Source organism: Electrophorus electricus, chromosome 8 (genome assembly GCF_013358815.1).
Source record: "Electrophorus electricus isolate fEleEle1 chromosome 8, fEleEle1.pri, whole genome shotgun sequence".
Taxonomy (NCBI): Eukaryota; Metazoa; Chordata; class Actinopteri; order Gymnotiformes; family Gymnotidae; genus Electrophorus; species Electrophorus electricus.
Genome location: NC_049542.1, coordinates 17,279,886 through 17,302,030, shown reverse-complemented (window position 1 = coordinate 17,302,030; position 22,145 = coordinate 17,279,886). Strand labels below are relative to the sequence as shown.

The 22,145-nt window shown below is 44.3% G+C and overlaps 1 protein-coding gene across 4 annotated transcripts in view; it reads right to left on the bottom strand.

The window, feature by feature from the left end:
* Window positions 1–22,145, bottom strand: part of trps1 (trichorhinophalangeal syndrome I) — a 98,281-nt gene that overhangs the window by 12,964 nt on the left and 63,172 nt on the right. For all 4 annotated transcript variants that reach the window (XM_035528828.1, XM_035528827.1, XM_035528831.1 and 1 more), the window contains one exon: window positions 1,286–1,408. In XM_035528828.1, coding sequence (XP_035384721.1) covers window positions 1,286–1,408 — 123 coding nt within the window. The remainder of the gene's footprint in view (window positions 1–1,285; window positions 1,409–22,145) is intronic.

Here is a 22,145-nt window from a genome sequence, read left to right as displayed (position 1 = left end):
CCCAGTCCTCACCGACCACACTGACTCAGGCAGCCCCTGCAGCCAGGCCTCCGCCACCCAAGCTCTGGGGCAGATAGCTGAGGCCACCACGAAGAAAGAGAGCCTCCGAAATCAAATGCTTCTCATATTAGGGGGGAAAAAGGCATTTGGCATAGCCCAGTTCCGGCAGAGTTCCAGGGCTTAAATGTATAACCAGAGTAAATTCCAGCAATGGGCTCTGGGCACAAGCACACTGCTCACCCTGTTTCACCCATGTAATTCCTCAAATGTTGACTAATTTGTTTACCTGCCATGTTTATCCTGAAACTGTTTCAAAGGAAGAAATGTCAAGGTTTCAGGCCAAGGCTTAAGCATGAGCAAGGGATAAGACACACACATGCATGAGCACACACACAGACACACACACACACACACACACACACACACACACACACACACAGACACACACAGACACACACAGACACAGACACCACTTGTTCATGTGCTTGCACACATACACGCACGCACATGCACACGCACATCTCAATCACAATTGAACTGGGAGAGCAGAACTAGAATACAAACTTCAGTTATAAGGTTTTTCATTTTGGAGGGCAGATATGAGATTTGTTCATATGGAGTTCATATTTGAGTTCATATTTGTTCATATGGAGTACATCACAAATTCTCATTTAAACCAAAAGAGCAAAACTGTCCTCTTTATCCAGAAATGTGCATTAATTCAATATTAGTCTGAAATTATGTTTGATCTACATATACATATTTATACTTTATCTTTTCCTGATAAGGAAAGCAATCAGTGGCTGGGAAAAATCACAGGTACAACCCCTTCAAACAGTGGGGTGGTGTGTGGGGGAGAATGCTTACTCGGGAAGTTGAGAACATGAAAATGCGTGAGTGTGTAAAATTGTGAACCTGACTGGGTTTGAGGCTGGCCTGCAACCTGGTCCTAGCATCTAGGTTCAGCCAACTGCGACGCTAGCTAGAGGCAGCACTCACTAATTGCAGGGTTGCTTCTGGAGGACCCTCAGCTGCCTGAGGCGGCGAGGGGCCTGAGGGGGCCAGAAGGGTCATGTCTCCTCAGGGCAGGAATCAAGCCACAGCCCGACAGCACACAAACGAGGCACTTGCACGGCAGCCACTGCCCTTCTGCCACTCTGTTTAGTTCAACTCCCCCTCTTCTGAAAGCTGTAGGTGGCCTGCTGAAACGACCGCCCCTCCCTCTCCGCCTCTCAAAGGTTCCCCACTCTGGAGTTTTTCTTAGCCCTCCCCAAAACCCCCTTACCGAGTGGAGCTTCTGATAGAGGCCACACGCGTTGCACACATAGCCACCATTGGCGTTCTTCCTCCACAGCGAGGTCTTGGTGGTCAGACAGTTGGCGCAGAAGACCCCTGATCCCCGCCGCCGCTGCAATGAGAGAGAGAGGGAGAAAGAGAGAAAAGGCAGTGAGACTGTGGGCTACTGAGAAGAATGAATAGAGGTAGAAGGAAAAGAAAAAAAGGTTGGGGTGGGGAGACTCAGTGTGCTGGGGAGAGACAGAGTGAGGAGGACAGTGGGAGACAGGGACAGACCATGGGGGCTTCGGCAGCTAAGCTCCGTATCCTAATGGGGAGAGACAGACTTTGTCCAATCAGAAGGTTAGGTTATGGTGTGATTAGCAGAACCAAACAGAGATCCTTACACTACTTAACCTTCCATTGATTTATAGAATCGTGAGATGCCACTGTGTTGGCAAGTGAACATAGCGAGTTCACACAGGTGTCCACGCCTGGTCCTGCATCACTGGTCTCCCGTGCTTGGGGAACTGAAATGGCCTCCTCCGCTCAACAAGAGATTGCCATCCAAAGCCCACTCAATAATTACCCAACACAGTGACCAACATCAGGTCTCTTCTCCATTAAATAGAGCTTCGCTTGACACGCTCTTCTCCAAACAAACAATCTCAATTTTAAAAGTCCACTACCCACACAAGGAGAGGACGGACACATGACTCATTTACTGAGGGCTAGTCTCGGCAGCCACACAAACTACAAGTGAGCTGCCAACAAGTCACCCAGATTAGGGCTCCTGTAAAACTCATTGGGCCTTACAGAGTCTGTGACATTTATTTACCATCTGACAGCCTGTGTAGGGAGAATTTTCTCCATGCCAGAAAAAACACAATGCTCCTAATTGTCCTCTGATACATTTCGAATGGAAAGCTTTCTGCCGGCATCATTCTGGCCGGGCGGCCAGAGAGATTTCTTGGCAGTGAACGGGTACTTGATTCATCGGGTGTTTCACAATGTATCAGTAAAAAGTTCTGGGGAGCAGCCAGTTCCCTATAGGGTAATTTTTCCATCCAGATGCATGTGCTATTGGAAGGCCCCGCGTCAGCTAAACTAATTATGATCTTGCATTCTCTGATGCCTGCTCACTCCAACGGCTGACATCCACCATTAATCACCCATACACGCAAAGTGAACAGAAGCAAATGGGAATGAGGGACGGAAGCTTGCCGCACTAGCATAGCAATCGTTTAATCTCATGGAGACATTTTTTCAGTAAACCATCAGCAAGTGCAAATCCACCGCGACAACTGCCTGCCTGGACCAAAGAGGAGCTGCCCTGTTCGGACCAGCTGGCCATGATTTGAGCCAGAAGCTATTCTAAAGGCCCATCCTAGGAGTCCAAACACACACACACACAAACTCGTTCTCTGAGGATTATCAGAATGTTGTTTGAAAACTTGCTAGACACTATGCACTGCATAATGTGATCTTGCCTCTTCAAATACAAAAAATATAGAATTTTACTTTTCTTTAAGACATTCACTTGCCTAATGCTCTTTTCTCAGCAATGGTTTCAACTTGTGATTTCACCTGTGCGCTAGTGTCCAAATCCTTGCTCTCAAATCCGCAATACTTCTCTAATGAATTAGATTCAAATCAAATGATGGCTAATTTCTTTCCCAATGCTTTCTTACAGTCCTAAAGTGAGAATGTATATATTTTCCCATCTCAGTGGGGTTTTTAGAGAGCCACATGCTAGGCCTGACAAGCGAGCCATGATTGATTGATTTATTCTTTCCTATCCAATTCTAGTGTTACAGTGCAAACAGAATGTCCGTCATCGGCTCAGCGGAGTTCCCTCCCTGGCCCTCTGGGCTGCAGAGCTAAATCACTCCCACGTGTTCCCCCGCCCTGCCTCCTCTTCCAGCATCAGCGCAGCTGCGGCGTGCATGGCGGGCTTAGCACGCAGCTCCTGCACAGCCCATCACCCCAATCAGTCCGTCTGCTCTTGCCCCTTCATTTATCAAGGCTCCTGCAAATCGTGTGTTATTTAGCTGCTGTGGAAAGCAGGCTCGAAAATGAAGAACCAGTCCAAATCAAATCAAAATTCCTCCCTCCCAAAGCAAATGCCAATTCAGGACGCTGCCCGATGGCTGCACTGTAATATATCGGTTTCCCGACAAAAGTGTCACAACTGGAGTTCCCTTAATCTGCCATTAAATATTGACGTAGGCCACGTACATGTGTGTTTGCTCTCAGTTTTTCTCGGCCAGCTGCACGTGTGTGTGGGTGTGTGTGTGTGTGTGTGTGTATGCTCAAAAGAGCCAGCTCCCAGTAGGAATGCTGGTGACATGAATGACTTGCATTTACTACTCAGCAGGGATTGTATTTATTTATTCATGTTTATTTACCTTGATGGCTAAAAGATTATAACTGAGACAGCAATACTACAGACATTCTAATATTACACAACCTAGACAGCACAACTGGATACAAGCATTCAACGAGCCTCATCAGGTCATGTACCACTGCAGTAGATATTTTAAAAAGCAAACTGGATTAACTGAAGTAACCCAGTTTTGCAACCATCCAAATTCCTAATAAGCCAAAAGCAGCAGTATTTGTGTTATGGCTAGAGACCAAATGGGAAGGAGTAAACACACACAAAGCAAGCAAGATTACCTTAAGTTAACAACAAGAACCTTCATAAGGAAAAAACCATGATCTTTATTATTAGTTTCCTTGTACATTTTTTCAAACAAAACTGAAAGTGTCAACAAAACTAGGCACAAATACAAGTCATTACTATTTCCTAAATATGAATATATGCATAAACCTTTTTTTTTCTATTTGTTTGGCAGTGGGGAACCATGTATCTGTTCCTCCTGCGTATTCTGTACACCACACAGTGTCTGTGCTTGTAGACACATTCAAGTGGAGCTGTATCCTAAACTTCTGCATATAGCACTACTTTCACAAATCACATAATACACATAGTCTACAGCTCTGTGCCAAGTAAGGGGTGTGTGTGTGTGTATGTGTAAATGGGCTTGGGCTGTCTTATAACTGGAACATGATGGGAGGTGTGTGAGTGTGTATGTGCATGCACATGGGAAAGAGGGTTTGGTGGGTGTTTAGAGGAGATTTCGATCCAAGAAGTTCAAGTGTCAATTACACAGGAAAGCACAAAAATAACCCCTTCCTGTCCAGTGGTTCATAATCCCAGACTTCCTTTTCAATGATCAACTACTATGCTCTGCCATCTGTACAAACGAATGTGCACCTAGTCTTGCCAGGTTTCACCGCCCTCCCAACCCCCATTACATCTCGGAGAGTGGGCAAGATGAAAAAGACGGGAGGAAAGAATACCACCACTTTTTGCTGGCTGGCTGCAGCTGTTCTCTGAAGGAAAACTGATCAGGTGGTGGGGAGTCGGGGGTGTTGGAAGAGAGAAAGCCCTGATTGTCTTTGTTTTCCCTATGTGCTCGGCCATTATTCTTGCCCGCCACATCGGCTGCTCAGTGAGATAATGTATTTTGGGTTGTTGTTTTTTTTTAACCCTCCTTCATGGAGGGGGGAGGGAGTTTTGGTTCCTGGGCTCATTTCCTGACCTGCTCCACTTCATCACTACATCAGCTCCTCCTGCTAGAAGGACCTCATCGGGTGTCTCCTCTGCTGTCCTGCACTATGCTTTGTCTCCTCAGGTACCCTGTGTTAACCCTAATCCTGTTGCAGGTCAATCACATATGAGTAATACTGTCCATAAACAATTTTTTTTCTTACCACCACAATAAGAAATGGCAGGACAGCATTGCTCTCCAGTACCTTTCACAAAGCATCCCTCCAATCACCAGACTTCCCAGGAATATTTGGAGGTGTAAATTATGGGCCACATGATGTATTTTCATGGACTAATTTTTTGGGGCACAGCAAGTGGCATAGTGAGGTCTGGTGCATCGGCACTGTAGATGGTAAAAGCCCTTGTTTCAGGCAAAGATCAGCCGAGCTCCCTGCATTTGCAAAGCAGCCAAGATGAACAGCCGTCCTGCTCTTTGGAGCTTTCTGTGGGTGTAGCCCAGTACCTTCCATTTGTACATGACTGATTATTAATGCCTTGCTCCAGGTGCTCTGGGGACTCTGACTGATTCAGCCCTTGTGAAAAGAATCTGAAGTAATTAGAGCCAAGACCTAATTACATCTATTTATTTAACGAACATGTTCCTACATTGCAGTAAATCCCTCCACTTATCCCAGGTGAGGGGGTGGGAGACTACCATCCTTCCTCTCACCAACAAATCAATCGTGTCATCTCATTGCTAAAATGAGCCAGTACAAGACCTTTGTATACTGCCAGATGCCAGTGGCCCTGATCTAGATTCAGTTAATCTAGATGAACAGATTCTGGGTTGACACTGGAAGTAAAGAGAAGAAAAATGTGTTACTATATGTATTTTTCAAATAATTTCCTGAGTTCCATATTCATGGTATTGGACAATTTCTTGACAATGCTGTACAAGGCTTTCTCCATGGTCAGCTGCAGGCAACTGAACTGTATGATTGTGTTTGAGAGAGAATACATGTTCTTAATGGTTAAGGGGAGAGAGGATTCTCCACAAGGATGGCCTTGGACTGACACTAATTAAGAACAGAATATTTTGAAAATAATCACAACCCTTTCATTACGTACTCTATGGACAGGAGTAATAGCAAGGTTTAAAAGGACTGCTTTGTACACAAAGCCACTGAAATGAAATTACATTTAATTCACTTAGGCAATCCACAGGACCTCTTACATTAAATAAACAATTATTTAATCAGCTGCAGGGAAATTAGGTGAACCCCTACTGACAATTTCAATTGTAGAAGTCCTGCATCAACATTCTGTAGTTCAAGCAGTTCTATCTCAATGCCAAAGGCAAACATCTGGTTACAATTCCAGACATATCGAACCATCAAGTTCTACTTCACAAGGAGGTTTATGCAAATCTGATGTCGCTGGCTAAATTGTGCCCCTAAACACAATTCAATTTGTGATTAATTATTTATTTATTAGTTATAAATGAACTCTTTTCTTTTAAGATTTATTCTGTCTAAAATCTTTCAAGGTGAACTAGGGAGGTCACATCTCAGTGTAATAAGCAGAGATCCTGAAGCTTTCTGATTCCCTCCTGACACACTTCATGGCAGAAGGAGCTTGCGTTTATTAAAACAGGGAAGAAAGCTTTCCTCAGGAACATGGCAGCCATAAAGCTGGAGAGCATGCACTGAGCTTCTTAAAAGAGAATCAGGCTGCTCTCATCTCAGCCTTCTTCTGGACAAGACAAGTACAGCCCCAAAAAAGTGACGATATTCCCTCACCACTCTGACCTGACCCAGCTGGCTGGCTTGCCCAGCCACTGTTCAATCATACAGACCGGGAAGCTCAGAGGAGATGGACCCCTGGTGAGATCGCACTTCTCTGAGGCCATCTCAAACCTTTCTCCCACTCTGTCAGAGCAGATCAGCGAAATCAGAGGATTAGATCAAAGATAAGCCGTGCTCCATCAGAGCCTCATGGGCTGCACTCGGATCGGCATGCACACTGACAGCCTTTTAGCTCAGGGCAGTAGGGCCCTTTGTTGAATGCACACAAACGGAAATGACCAGTAAAGAAAGAGGAAGAGTCATGCTTGGCCACTGATGCTGAAAATTCTAAGCGCATCAGTGCAGTGCTGGAATGGAGTTAAATCCAGAACTGATTAAAAATCAAAAGGTGTCTGTCTTTATTCTGTCTTTCTGTCTTGCTTTCTGCGTTCAACAAAAAATCTTCACAGTGTTGCAGTCTCTCCTTATCCATCCAAAAGCATTACATTTTTCTGGCAGTTTCGATGAACTCAAGAGGCCCCCACCTAAAGCTTCCTGAGATATACATTATCCTCCTACATTCAGTGGCATCAAGGACACATTCTGTCCAGGTGACAAGGAAAGTATGGCCACTTACACAGTGGCTGGGTTTCAGAACACGTCAGCTGTTGCCTCTGTATCCAGTCCCCCCTGTCAGTACCCTCACCCCCACCCTCCACCAACCCTTTGTTTGTTGCAGACTGGCATGAATGTCAGATTGTGAAAGCAGGTGGCCTGAGACAATGGCTGCAGAGAATATCAGGATCTTGGCCATGACATCACTACCATATCCACTCATGTGTTGGAAATGACAGTTATGGGTTGGGACAACCCATGAACAGTTAAGATGGAAGATGGCTATTCTATCTAAGATTATGCCAAGCTAGTTTATCCATGACTTCACATTTTTTGTCATCTTTAGTCTCTGTTAGAACAAAGGCAGTTGTGTTCCTGGAGACATGGGATATGACTCTTTGTTCACCTTAATACTTCTAAACAGCACATGTTAAAAACACTTTTTTTTTTATTGATCATTATTAATTATTAATATGCATTTGGTTTCTTAGGATAGGCTGAAAATGTGCGGATTATCACACATGCACAGAATGAGGAAACACCGAGCCACTGCCTGTCTATATGGCAGAAATAAGGTTTGAATTTATTAGTATATGTAATCTGCCAACCTGTGGAAAATAATAGTGGTTTGCTTCATGATTCTATAAAGACTTTGAAGATGCTGACCCTGGGAATTGCCATGAGCTAAGCTTGGGCACACTTCACTTTAATGGTCTGTGTTGTAATACGGTGTGGAAAGGAGGACATGGAAACCTCAGTTCACCTTGCCCTTGAGGGGAAATAAAGGCCACGGAAACATCAGTCTGAGAGAGAAAGAGAAAGAGAGAGAGAGAGAGAGAGAGAGAGAGAGAGAGAGAGAGTGTGTAAGAGTGTGTAGGTGTATGAAGCAGTGCGACTATGTGAAGCTAACAAAGACTCAGCACTCTACTGTACACTTTACATCACTGTGCTCTAGACAGGCACAAGACCATAGCCTGGTTAGAGCTTTAGTGTGACACTGCCCCCCAAATAAAGGGGTTACAAAGGTGAATAAGAAACTACAATTCACCACAATGTGTGTGTGAAGGGAAAATTCTGTTAATATGTCATTAGTCAGTATCTGTGAAGTATCATGGTCTGCTGTTCTAACTGGCTCAAGCCGTTCTAACTGAGCCGAGAAATAGCTCTACAAGGGATCATAGATGACAGCAGCTCAATTTCGCCCCCATCGGAATGGCCCCGTCTTTCATTGACTATATGCTGGTCCTGATCAGGAGGTCTGTGAAGGTGGCCGGGCCAGAGAAAAAAAAAAAAATAAAAAAATTAAAAAATAAAATAAATAAATAAATAAATACATACACCAACCCTGGTCACATGCCGGCAAGACGCTGATATGAGAACAGGGTGGTGAAGCCCATGCTAAAATAGCAAACGGGACCGAGGTCCAGGGGTGAATGGCCACATGTCGATGGAATTTGCAAAAGCTCTTTGACTATTTCATGAGCAGACAGCCAAGCTGATGCCCACACAGATAGTTTGAAGAGAGTGCCACCTTAGTAGTCATGAAAAATTTAGCTGAGGCACTTGAACATCAGAATTTCAAGAAGCAGTTGTCAAAAATGAACTACTGAGGGCAAAGCTTGAAGTCACTTCAGAGTACGGGTCATTCAGCTGATCCCTTAAAGGCTGGAGCATAAACGGGTATTTGATTCAGTTACATAATGCACCCCCGAACACACATCTGCAACAAAGATGGGAATCTAATTAGTGATGTGCTTCATGGCAGGAACAAGCTCAGCTTGCTGGAGCTTTTACTGGCAACAGAGACCTTACAGACATCCTGCTCAGAAGAAAACATCAAGTGGATTAAAACATCTCAACTGTGCAACTCCAAAAGCCACGAGTGATTCTGGAAAAAATCTCTAAGAGGTAACAGTAGCCATTTATGTGATTATGGTGCTCCAGAGTTGAGAGCGGAATATGATTTATATATTTGCTTATCTATAGACAAAATAAGTGCAAAAAAAGCCTAAGTTTCTCAAACTGATGTATTATGTATTATTTGTTTTATGTTTAATAAATACATTATACACAACTTCTGGTCATTTAAGTTTCTACTTTCACTTGTTAAAAAAAAGAGATGCAAGCATGCTGCTTACAAAGATTCTGCCGCTCTAATTAGGCTAAACACTTCCATGCAATCATACAGAATATTTTCAAGTCAATCGGAATACATCCAATTCATTAAACACATCCAACTACCACTCAATAGCGCATTAAACACATTTTTTGTTGAACAAAAAAAAACCTAAATAACACATTAAGGTATATATAACCTCTTTACTTTTCACAAAGTTGTGACACTTTTTATTATGTGTGCTCAGATATTTTGCTGTAATATTTTTACTGGGTTATTTACAGTTCTATGTATTTAGTTACTATAGATTTTATGTAATTCTTGTTGCTTGTATCTGTATTTGGACCCTACATGCTTTCTTGCATGTACCCACAATACTGAAAACCCAAGCTCTGCCCATCCACAAACCTGTCCTTTCCTGAAATAGATGATAATGTCTAGTGACAAATATGATTAATACAAATGTCATATAAACACACAAACCTAAAATTTGTATGTGGGGTTCAAACTTGTTTGTCCTTGCTCTATGATGCCAGTTTTTCAAGGCCAGATTATGCCCACTGCAGGAGTAATACTACATCAATTTCTCAAATATTAGTCCTGCAGTGAGATTAATCCAGTATCTTAGTCCAGCCCAATAATGGACTAACACTAGATACATAATAATTGTTTTTAGTTGTTTGTTTATGGGTTCAAGATTAGCCATAAACATGGAACATGACAGATTGCAGGTCTCATTGAACCTGAGGTGTGGCAAGGATCATGCATGCATAGTAGTTGCTTGCTTAAATCCTTAAACTGATCAATTAAATATGTCAATGTACCACAATTTCACAGAAACATTCTTCCAAGGCCAATGTTTGGTGCTCTCATATTCAGTGTGTATGACTCCGTCCCACTGCCCAAAAATTCACCAAGGACTCTACTGTAAAACTAAAGAGAAAAGCACAGCTGGAGCTGCTGCTGCTAATGATGCCTCAGCAGAGCTCATTGGCCCAAAAACCCCGTAGCACCACAAGCACTCAAACACACCAGCAGAAGGGGCGACAAGACATTGCGGGATACGTTTGATAAGTGACACAGGGACCTTGAGTCAGGGACCTTCTGTCATGCTCAGTGTAAAAGCATGGATGGCATTAAAAAAAAAGGCCCAGCACCATAGGAGAGCATTGTATAAAACAGCCTGGTTTGCAGAACACAACACCATTGTGCACTATTTATTGGTGAGAGATGTCCAGTTGAGGCGGAGACTCCTTGCTTGTCAGTGTCCCAGTGTGAAAAGCTACATGCCTAGAGCCAAAAGGCCATATGATCCCATTAGACTGTTGCAACAAGCAGGAATCTGAGGAGTCACGCTGGCGCTGTCAAGTGGCTGACCCTTCTCATCGTTAAGCAGGTGTTCTGTGGAGAGAAGTGCCAAGGCTGCACTCCTTGCAAGTAAACCAAATGCCCAGTGCAAGTGATGCCACATTTTAAAATTTAAGCTCCTTGGACCCCCACAACCTCTTGATATTCAGGCTAGCGTATACAACAAGGGCAGGGGTAGCTCAGCAGTTAAGCGACTGGACGGGTAATCAGAAGGTTGCTGGTTCAAGCCTCACCACTGACAAATTACCACTGTTGGGCCTCTGAACAAGGCCCTTAACCCTCAAGTTGGTCACAACTATAAGCCACTTTTGATAATAACATCTGATAAATGCCGTTAAATGTACAGCACTGGTTCAGCTAATAAAAAGACTATAATAAAGCAAGAAAAAAATTAGAAAATTCAACTACCTAAGTGACACAAGGTCTTAATTGCCAGGCAACCTTGGTCAAGTAAGCCCTCTAAATTAGTGGCTGAGGAGGTGAAGAGTTTTGAGACCCAAGAAGCAAATTTCAATGTGCTTAATTTGGATAATTCTGGGTGTTTTCAGGGAGAGGGATAATGAATGGCATTTTATTATATTAGCTGCTGGGCTAAATTGCTGGAATAGGGAAAAATGGAAGAAACATCACAGTTAAGGGGCCAACACCTCCATCAGTCTGCAGAGAGGGCTCAGAGCTCCTCAGAAAGAGCCAATTGCAGGAGATCACGCTGAGGCTCAATTCAGAAAAAGGCTGCAATGTCTCACTTGGAGGGAGTTTGTGTCAGGTGAAGCCAGAATTGAATTTCTATCCACGGGAAATTCAATACAACTCTTTTGCAGTTACCTGTGCAGCAACACTACCTATATTACACTTCTTCATTAAAAACAAAACTTGACTGCCATGACTTTCCTTGGAAGACATCTGCACATGAAGTGATGCTACCACCACATGGGAGAGAATTGCTTCATGATTTGGCTCCAGCCTGGTGCGCCAGGCTATGAAGCAGCACAGCCCTGCTCAGTGGCCAGCAGAGCCACAGCAGAAAGTACCCCATTTCAGGATGCGTATCTGGTGGTGCACACCCATACACCAAAAGTGTATTTTTACTCATCTCTTCAATGTACCTACAAGCCTGGGGTACATACTTGATGCTTCCAGGACATGTTAAGAGTGGAACTGCATCAGAAGATGCATCAGCCCACAGGATGAGCTGCAGCAGCATGTTGTTTAGCCCCCAGCGCAGCCCGCGAGCCTATGGTCCAAGCTTAGGGTTAGTGCCCAGACGCTACTAAGATTCAGCAGGAGCAAGTGGGGAGAGGAAGAGTGCTAAACTGCCCCCTCTCACCCTCCAGCTAATTCAGCTGCTAGCCTGTTTACAATTTTTGCTAAATATAGAGTCAAAAGCTGCATACATCCACTACCCTCACGCATCTAGCACAATTTTTGCCATGACCACATTAGTAGTGCAATGCTGCTATTCCCATCCCTTTCTTTTTGCAAATCACTCCATCTTTCCTGACCTCTGCCACTGGCTAGTGCTAACGCAAGGCCTTTGTTAATTACAGATCCAATCCCTCAAGTACAGTAGCGCTGGTCATTTCATTAACCCCGCTACTGTAAATCTCAGCCCGGGGTGCAGACATAGGGTGGTGGGGGCGGGGGTACCAATGGCTCTACTGGAGTCTAGTGACTTTCGCTCACTTTTTAATGAGGTGGGTGAAAGTCAAACACTGAGGAGAAGTGGGAGGCTGTATATGCTCTAAAAAGATCAGACACTAATCTTGCAATATAGTGCTGAGCTGTTATAAATTCAATTAATAAAAGCTCATCTACTAAAAAGATTGCATATACCCTTTCTTAAATGAAAAAATAAAATAACTAAAATAACTAAAAAATAAAATAAACTAAAATAAAAAAAGAAAAACAGTCTATAACCAGGTACATATCTAGGTATGAAACTACAGTGTATCATTAGTTTAGAAGGCCACATGGCACATGGCTTTAAGAGCAACTGGTGGAGGATAGCATGGGCTCAGTGGCTCTACACACAGGAAGCAGCATTCAGCGCAGCTGGTCTCAGCCATCATGACATGGCTGCTTCACCTCTTTGACCATAGGTCCACTCAACCGCACAGTCCTGCGGCCATCGAGACATAAACAAGGCGTCAAGCAGGATTGCGAGAAGAGGAGGAGGGGTGGATAATATCATTCATAGCTTGTGAGGCATGTTAAAAGCAAGAGAGAAGTAGCTTGATGGATTTCAAATGTATTAATTTGCAACATGCATTGAATCCATGCTGAAAGTCTATCTACAAGTGAGAACCAGTGCGAAAGCAGACTAGATCTATTACACAGGTCCAGGGTCTAATTACATTTATTTGATTACATGACAACTGTTTTTAAGTTCTTCTAAGGACTAGAATATGCAGGTGTATGATGCACAGGACACTGCATACATTGCAGGTATCAGCACAAACAGACCCCAATATAATCAGAGAAACCCACATGTAGCTTGATGTGGCTGATAAAATGCTGACTGTGCACACAAAGTTCAACTCCAAGTTAGAATTTACATTTTTCTTAATTACATGTACCTTTATATATTGAACATGAGTTTTTACCAGTCCCCTCAGTGTTTGGCAATTTAAATCCTAGCAAATCTTTCATTAAAGGTTAATTCTGACTGCAGCCTCTCTGTCCATGTCTCTATTCAGATACAGTACTGTTTTTGGCCATCTGTATGTGGCCATCTTGTGTGTGCTGGGGGGGTCATTACCCCTACATGTTCTGGGAATCATATGTATAGGAGCATAGGTACCCAGAGTCTGCAGTCAACCCAGGAATAAGGGATGGAAGCAGTTGATAATCAATAAATTGTGATTTTTCTACCACCCCCACCCCTACCCCCACCCCCCTCGGGGACACACTGGTCAGGAGGAGTGCATGCTTCTCACATACATGGAGAAAGGGGCTCCGGCTGTGAATCACAGATGGAGGGGCATCAACATGCTCTCAGCATGCAAGCCCATTAAAGCCCAAACTTAGACTTGCCCAGAAATGGCACAATTCCCTGGAATCCCAAGGCATGAATGAACCTGGTCTACTGCCTTGACTTGAGGTGAAGTGCTCAGACTGTTGTGCACCAGCTGCCACTGTAGGCCCAGATTCTACAGTATCATATGAATGATATAGGTTCTAAGCACGGGTATAATGGTACACAAGTCATGGTCTAAACCATGGTTTGGACGTCACAGTTCTGTTCAAGTTCTGTACAACAGGGGGAAAAAAATAACAAAAAACAACCAAATGCATTTCTTTTTCATTTATTTTGAACAGACAGTAGTGCAAGTTATAGTTTTCTTCCATCTACTGTTATACAGTCCCTCCTAAGGTAGTTGGTTCTGCCTGTAGTGTATAAAGCAGTAAGATGTAAATAGTGAACATACACTCACACGGGTATTGTTTTTATGTAGGGCTGGTGAATAAAACAAAAGGCAATAGGTCATACAAAAGTGAAAAGCATATTTTCTCTCTTAAATATGCAAAATTTTAAAAATAATAAATTTGTTCCACTTGTTCACCATTTAAAGCTTAAATAAGGTCTCCACCGATTTTGCAAAATTTCATCATTCACTGGTTTAATGTAAAGTCATTATGAGTGTTTTGATGTGAAATGAGAGTTTAAGCCAAAACATTTTAACAAAATTATCACAGAACAATGTCTCAGGCATCATGCAATGTATTTGCAGCCATTTTGTGTAATAACTTTACAGAACATAGCTTGTAGAGACATTAAATACTTCAGCTGTTTTATTCCTGTTATGTATTCTCCATACGACTGCATGCACCGAACTGTAACATCTGCACAGTGATGGCTCGGGATGAACATACATAACATTACACCCATAGTTCTAAGTTATAGCAAGACACCACATCTTCTGACAAGGTGCTTTGCATCTATACATAAAGGATGTGAATAATAAAAAGACCAATTGTGTTCGGTGCAGGAATAATTTCCATGTGCACGGTAAGCTAGGTGAAGCCGCACAGGCTGCGCATGAAAGCATATGTACGCTTCCTTCATGCTTCTTGCAGAATTGGATCTGGGAAAGGGCAGACAATATAAACTTTCTGATATGAAGGGGAAAGCCCTTTTCTTTTGGCCTTTTTAAGGGATGTTCTCACAAAGGCATTAAGGCACAGAGGTTTTTTTCCTTAGTGAAAGTGCTTTTGAGTCTTTCAGCAGGGAACAATTAAACAGGTTGCCTCTGAGCTCTTTCTCTCAGCCTGCAAACATGCCCAGACATTTTTCACTCTACAGTTGTGTATTGTGGCGTTAACAGCAAAAATGCATTACCTGTGCTGGACCCAGAGCCTTCTCTCCTAAATCAATACTCTTGATATAATCGTCATCATCTCCTCTGATCAAGCTTACTTAACCTAGCATTTGTCCAGACTAATCTATAATTCTGCTTCATGTAAAGAAGAGTAAAACTATCCAGCATGCTCCCACAAGAGGTCGGGGGTTGGTGGGTGGGTGTGTGTGTGTGTGTGTGTGTATAAACAAAGAAGCCCAATGAAGACACAGGTCCAAGTCCATTTTGGGCAGCAGGCAGTGTCACTGCTTAGACACTTCGGTGACATCACAGGGCCAAGATGGCCTGAATGACGTTTGGAGCAAGGGTCTGCCAAAATGTCAAAATGGATCAAAAAAGCAGTGAAAGGTCAACACTGCTACTCAAAGTAATATCCAATACTTAATGAAGTGTGAAGGAGTTGCAGGAATCTGAATGGATGTTTAAGTTAAACAAGCACCAGCAGCCACAAATGAAGTACACACACTGAGGAAGAGTTAGAGCCACACAGAACTAGAATCACTAGAACAGTTCTATATAGTTACATCTCTGGTATACTGTCTTAAATTCATGCATAGGCTACTTACTGGACCCATTTCTGTTTCACACAACCTGTTTTAGAGTTTCTTTGGTGTTTCTTCCTTCTGTTTATTTCTATTTCATCAGATTATTCTCTATGTATATTTATTCCTGCTTACATAAAACAAGAATAAATTGAATGTAAGGATGTGTGAAACATGGTATAGAAAAACATTCTCTGCTTTTTCTGCATATTACAGTGGCTTTAACTGGAGGACAGTTGTGGTTATGCATAAAATTAATAATGCATATAGATAAAACGTGAATCTGAAACTCTTACCAATGTACATATCGGCTTTAACTTGGCATGGTAGTTGTTTTTTTTTTCTGGGTCTCTGGCCATGTGCAGCTGCACGCAAGTGTGTCCAATCCTACCACAAGACATGTAAGGCAGTAAAATATAAGTAATTGAGCCAAAAGTACTGTCTATACACAAATGCACCCTATAACTGTTTAAGTGTATATGAGCAGACAGGAGCCAGTCCATCTATGAAGGTGAAATGGTGCATTTTCCATTTGTAAGGCTAAAAGTTTCTTAGCTGTTGTTCATTGCTAATTATGGATCCATGGTGCTGTACTAAAATCTCAGTCATAAAGCTCATCTTCTGTGTGTAAGATGATTAATGGGAGCCAAGTTAAAAATGTTAATCTCTGCAAAAATGCTTCATTTCTTGGTCTTAATAAAGCAGTTGTAACCCATGGAGCGCAATCAGATTTGCCAATATGACACAAACATTCTTTTAAAAATGCACCTCTCCATTTAGAGGTAATCATGTGGCCAGGCCCAAGAGATAGGCCCTGACAGACATCTCTAAAAGCTTATGCCCAATTGCTCTCAGCATGGGACCTTCTTAGCCTCCCTAGAGCCCAATGTTGAGGTGACACTCCCAGCAATCATTCTCACCACAGACTGAGACGGTGGAGTTCGCAGCCCGAGATGGAGAGAAGGTGGAGTTCATTTCTGGGCATAGCTCCAGATATAGAAAAAGTGATTAATCCCTTCAGGTCAGTCGGTATGAATGAAAACAAAGCTTCCTTACAAATCAGATTGAGGAGCTACAGGAGCAACAGTACTCCAAGAATAACAGAAGAAAAGACACAGAAGCAGGAGATGACCAGGAGAAGAAGGGGGGGATCCAGGAGAAGGGGTGTGGCCAAGAGGAGGAATATAGTTGGGTGAGGGCTAGAACCTTTAGTTCAATTCCACTGTTTCATCCCCTGCTATATATCGTGGATGTGGGGGTAGGGAGGGGGCCATATTTGGCTGGAGAATTAAGAGACAAGACAGGGTTGGTTGGTAAAGAGAGCAAGTAGATGGACAAAGTCCTCCAAGCTCTTGGAAGGTGCAGCTGAAGCAGGTCTTTGTTGAAGGCATTACATCACTGTCAGAGGGGGGCTTAGCAGCATCAGAGACAGCAAGTACGTCCCATATTAATGTCCTCTTCAACTGTCCAGTGCCTTTTCAAAACATATCAAAGCACTGTCAACAGCATCACATGCATGCACTCTTCATCTCTCATGTGCATGGACACACACACACACACACACACACACACACACCTACATCCACACCTATCCGCACTTGTGTACACACACAGAGACAGACACACACACGTCAGGCAGTGCATGCATGCCGTGATGAAGAGCACATGTCTGTACACCCACACACACAAACACATATAAAAGCCACACTTTTAGTAAGCAAACCTCAGGGTTGGAGGAGCTCGAGGTGTGTGAGCACTGACGGGATGCCTCGTCTCTATCACAATGAATCAGCAGTACCGATGCAGCTTTGCAAACTCGCTTTCCCCAAACCTGTAAACAGGACGCGAGGCACTTACAGAGATGTACATGCACCTGCACCCGCACCCACCCTACCACCCACACACAAGCAGCAGATCAAAGCGGTCTTACTGGGAGACCAACAATGCACTTCATTTATCAGCAGCATGTCACATTTGATCAGCTCTTGGCCATCTTAGTGTTGACTGCGATTGGCCAGCATTCAGACAGGCCAGATCTGTAGAGTCACATGAGTGACTGTCTCCATGTGGTCACCATGATGCACACGATGAGGGCCTGAAGAAGGCTCTGTAGGAATATGGATTCCGAGCCGCATGGATGCCCTCCTACCCCTCCTCCGTCAGTGCTGTGAATCGAGCTCGTTGGCACGACGCTCAACTGACAAGTGAAGGGGCCTTGACGCATCGCGCCAATTAAGAACAACGTCTGAGATGATTATCAACCTATGCATGAAACTCATGGATTACCATGCTTATCACTCAAAGTGTCCAGAACAGATGTGCGGGACTGGGGCTGATGTGCGGATCTGCCAGAGCTCAAGAGGAATACTCCGCTTCCTGCTCCCTCTGTGTGTATTTGGCCTATGCGATAGCGCAGTGGGCACTGTTTAAAGGCATGTTATTGAAAGACTATCTCTTCTTTATCAGAAGAGATAAAGTTCAGCTGGGAAGGAAAGACAATGTGGAAAGAATAGGGATGATAAGTTGTGTAGGGTGTGGCTGGCTGTCTGCGTGGCTGGCTGTCTGCGTGGCTGGCTGTCTGCGTGGCTGGCTGTCTGCGTGGCTGGCTGACTGCGTGGCTGGCTGACTGCGTGGCTGGCTGACTGCGTGGCTGGCTGACTGCGTGGCTGGCTGACTGCGTGGCTGGCTGACTGCGTGGCTGGCTGACTGCGTGGCTGGCTGACTGCGCGTAGTGAGTTTTACAAAGAAAAACAGGGTGAGTTGTTTGCATATGCAAGCTCATGTGTGTGTATGCACGCAGATGGAGCCTGAGTGAGGGAGAGAGGGAGCCAGAGAGCAAGAGAGATCATCAGTCCACAGAGAAAGAAAGACCCTTTTCTCTCCTTGTCTGCAGACAGCATCTTACACAGGAAATGAACACAAGCCCTGACTGAATCAGCTGGAGATCATACCCACTCTCTGTCTTTCTCTTCCCACAGAGAGAGAGAGAATGAAGCCCATCTTTCCCTTCACCTGGTTATTTTCTGTTGGCCTGTCTGTTTGCTCCTTGGTCAGCTCCTCACTCTCCATCTGCCTCCATCATTTCCTCTTTCTCCATCTCCCTCCTGCTGCACCTCACTCTGCCACTCTGTCTCTCAGGCTCTCAAAAGCTGTTTATCCAACGACTTCTGTGTTATTGGAGGTGGGACAGGGCATGCTGGCTACAAAAGAAGACTGAACCTCTTTTCCTCCTCTCCCTCCATCTCCCTATGCCTCTCTCTGAGCTCTCCTGGTATGGATGCTGTCCAGAATCAGTAATAAAGTGCTAAGCAGAAGACAGGAAATACTGGAGAAGTCGAACAATGTTATGACAATACTTATAAGTTTTACAGTCAGAGCCCAGCTGCACATCTGCACAGCATCAGACACAAGCCGGCCCAGACGAGAGGAAACCATTTTCACTCCTGGCATACAATGCCTCCAAACAGATGTTATCACTTTACCCATAGTCATTTTTTCAGTCTCCCCTTCCTCCCAAAAGAAACCAACAAAAAAATAAATAAATGCAACAACACATCAAGAACACATCTATTTTTCTTTAGAAATATGAATTGGTGTCATCATGGAGTGAGGGGTAGAGGGAGGATCAGCGTCGAAGAGTAAGGAATAGGTGCAGAAATTGATTTGCCGTGAAGGAATCCACATCAGAGACCAGAGGCGAGGTGAGCCTGCACAGAGCTGTCTCACAGAAAAGACGTGGGTGGGTGTGGGTGTGTATGTCTGTGTGCAACATGCAAAGGGAATGTAGGGCATAGCGCTCACATGCCTGAGAGACACTCAACCGCCTGTGAAATTGGCAGAGCCGGGACAAGCGCTGAAAACCTCCACTCAATTAGTGCAAACGCCCCTCTGCGTCAGAGAGAAGCCACTCGAAGCCGAAGCTGAAGTACTCCTCAGAGAAACTACTCGAGTGACACTGAAAATAATAATAACAATAATTCATTTTGAAATTCCTTAGTTTCTCGCTGGTCATCCTAGCAGTTGTCCTTTTTGTGCAAGAAAAGGGCAAGGGCTCAGACTGTGTGGGCACCCACTGAAATACGCCAGAACTGGAAACAGTTCCAGGACAAGGATAGGAAGAAGAGTAAAGTCTGTTCAATTTGTATTCATGCTAGAGGTTCTGTAATCTAAAAATCTTGCCAAGTCACTAATTATTTATTTCTGTCCTAATTTCTAACCTGGTTAGCCCAGAATCCTGCTGTATAAATACTAGCTGACATATTACATATTCTGAAACTGTGGTGCCAGATAAACACAATAGCTGGATGGGAAAATCTAATGGAGTGTGTGTGTGTGTGGGGGGGGGGGGGGGGGGAATGACCTCTGAACTTCTAGACAGGTGCTGACAATTTATTTTTCATCCCATGTGAAAAATCTAGCCCTCCAACATTTTTTGCACCTTTTTGGAAACAAAGTTAATTATGCACAATTAACTGCTAGGCATGGAGGTATGTAGCCTGCTGGGGTTCTGCACAGTTTTGGCCAAAAGAAAAGAAAGACCTTGCTCATTGCAGTGCTGTGATAATGAGCATTTATTAGCAAAGCATGTCCAATTGCGGCTGACATGACGAGACTTTTGAAGAATCTGTTCCTCTGTTTTTTTTGTTTTTTAGGTTGTTTTTTTGGGGGGGGCGGGGTGGGGGGGGAGCACTTTGTAAACCCACTGTACTGTTCTTCCCTCATCCTTGCGCTCATCCTTAAATACAGCCCCAGATAGCATTCACCAGGGATAAATGTCAGGTCGGGCTACACAGATCATCCAACTACTTCTGCTTTTGGAGTAAAGACAAAAGGGGAAAAATGATTCATTCATTTATAAATAGACAGTATTATTTCCCCCGATGTCCAGGAACAAGATGAGGGATAGGACCAGCAGAGTTCATGTCTGTTTTTTACCACTGAAGCTTGACCTTGTGGATAAGACTGGACTCCATCCACACCCTGCTGAAATAGGCCGTGCTAGCACACAGCTCAGTGGCGGGTGGGACACGCTAGCACACAGCTCAGTGGGGGGTGGAACACACTAGCACACAGCTCAGCGGCGGGTGGGACACGCTAGCACACAGCTCAGCGGCGGGTGAGACCCTGGAACACGCTAACACAACACATCAACAAAGATGGTGAGACAAGTGTGGAATCCCCACAGTCACACCAGCAGCTCCATGGCATGAACTAAAGCCACCGTTCTGGATGATTTCCCTCCCCTTGAGACTCCCACTTGCAGAGTGGAATCCACGTGGCAAGAGCCATCAGTTCCACCATTCCTGAGCATTAACAATGTTGGAGGATAGCCACTATGGTCTGATATCAGTTGCAAGTTGGAACATGTGCTGGATACCACAGTCAGATGTCACCCGTTGTTCATCAAGAGCAAGTGTTTGATTAGCAGGCAACTTGAAGCAGGCAACTTGAAGCAGGCAGCCAATCGAAGCTAGTGAGAGCAGTCTCAGCCAAAGTCTAAAGCTGGGGTCAAGCAAGTTCTATAGAGCAGAGAGCAGGGAGCAGGTAGGAAGTAAGGAGAGAGAGCGCGAAAGAGAGAGCGAGAGAGACGAGCAGGCAGCAAGGAGTAAGAGGGGAGAGAGAGGGAAAGGGAGAAAGAGGGAGACAGAAATAGGAAGAGAAATAGAGGGAGGGATGGAGGGATAGAGAGGAAAAGAGAGGTGAGAGGGAGAAAGGGAGAAGGAGGGACAGGGGGATGGGGAGAGAGAGTGAGAAAGGAGGACAGCTACGAGTACTACTGACTATTTGAAAATCCCTGGATAAAAATGCTCCAGCCTACACTTTGTTTACAGTAAACTCCACATTGTGCACAACAGGATTTATTTTGGATGCATAAAAGTCCCATTTTGATAGTAACTAGAGGTAACAGATGAGACATGCTGATTAAAAGAAATGGGGGGGGGGGGATGTGGATCAGATCCACACCATACTATAATCCTCTAAAATGTCAGTGTGAGCCTTGCATGCACTGTGTCACACAGAGAGTGAGAACCACACTTAACACTAGACTGGGAGCAGCGAAGGTAACAGAGTGTACAACAGTCACACACACCTTGAAATGTTGAAGCACAGCCACCCCTCTCCCCTATTTCTCTCCCTTTTTCTCTCTCTCCCTCTCTCATGCACATGCAAATCCTCTGACAGGCACCAAACGTAATACTCATCACCTGCTGCGATAGACACTGAACAAGCTCCCACTTTAGAAAGAACACGAATAGGAAACTGAAGTCGAATACACACACATACTGCAGTACTCCTGAATAAACCACCATAACTCTCCCAGCCAATAAATCTCCACAAGGAGGCAGGTACCCAAGGTAACATGCATGAATTGTTATCCAGCAGCATCCCCTGCACACACACAAACACACACACACGCACACGCACACACACACACGCACACGCACACAAACACAAACACCCCTTGACTAGCAAGTCAGCCGGTGGGGGGGACCTGTGGCTCATAACCTGATACAGACCCACTGTATTCTG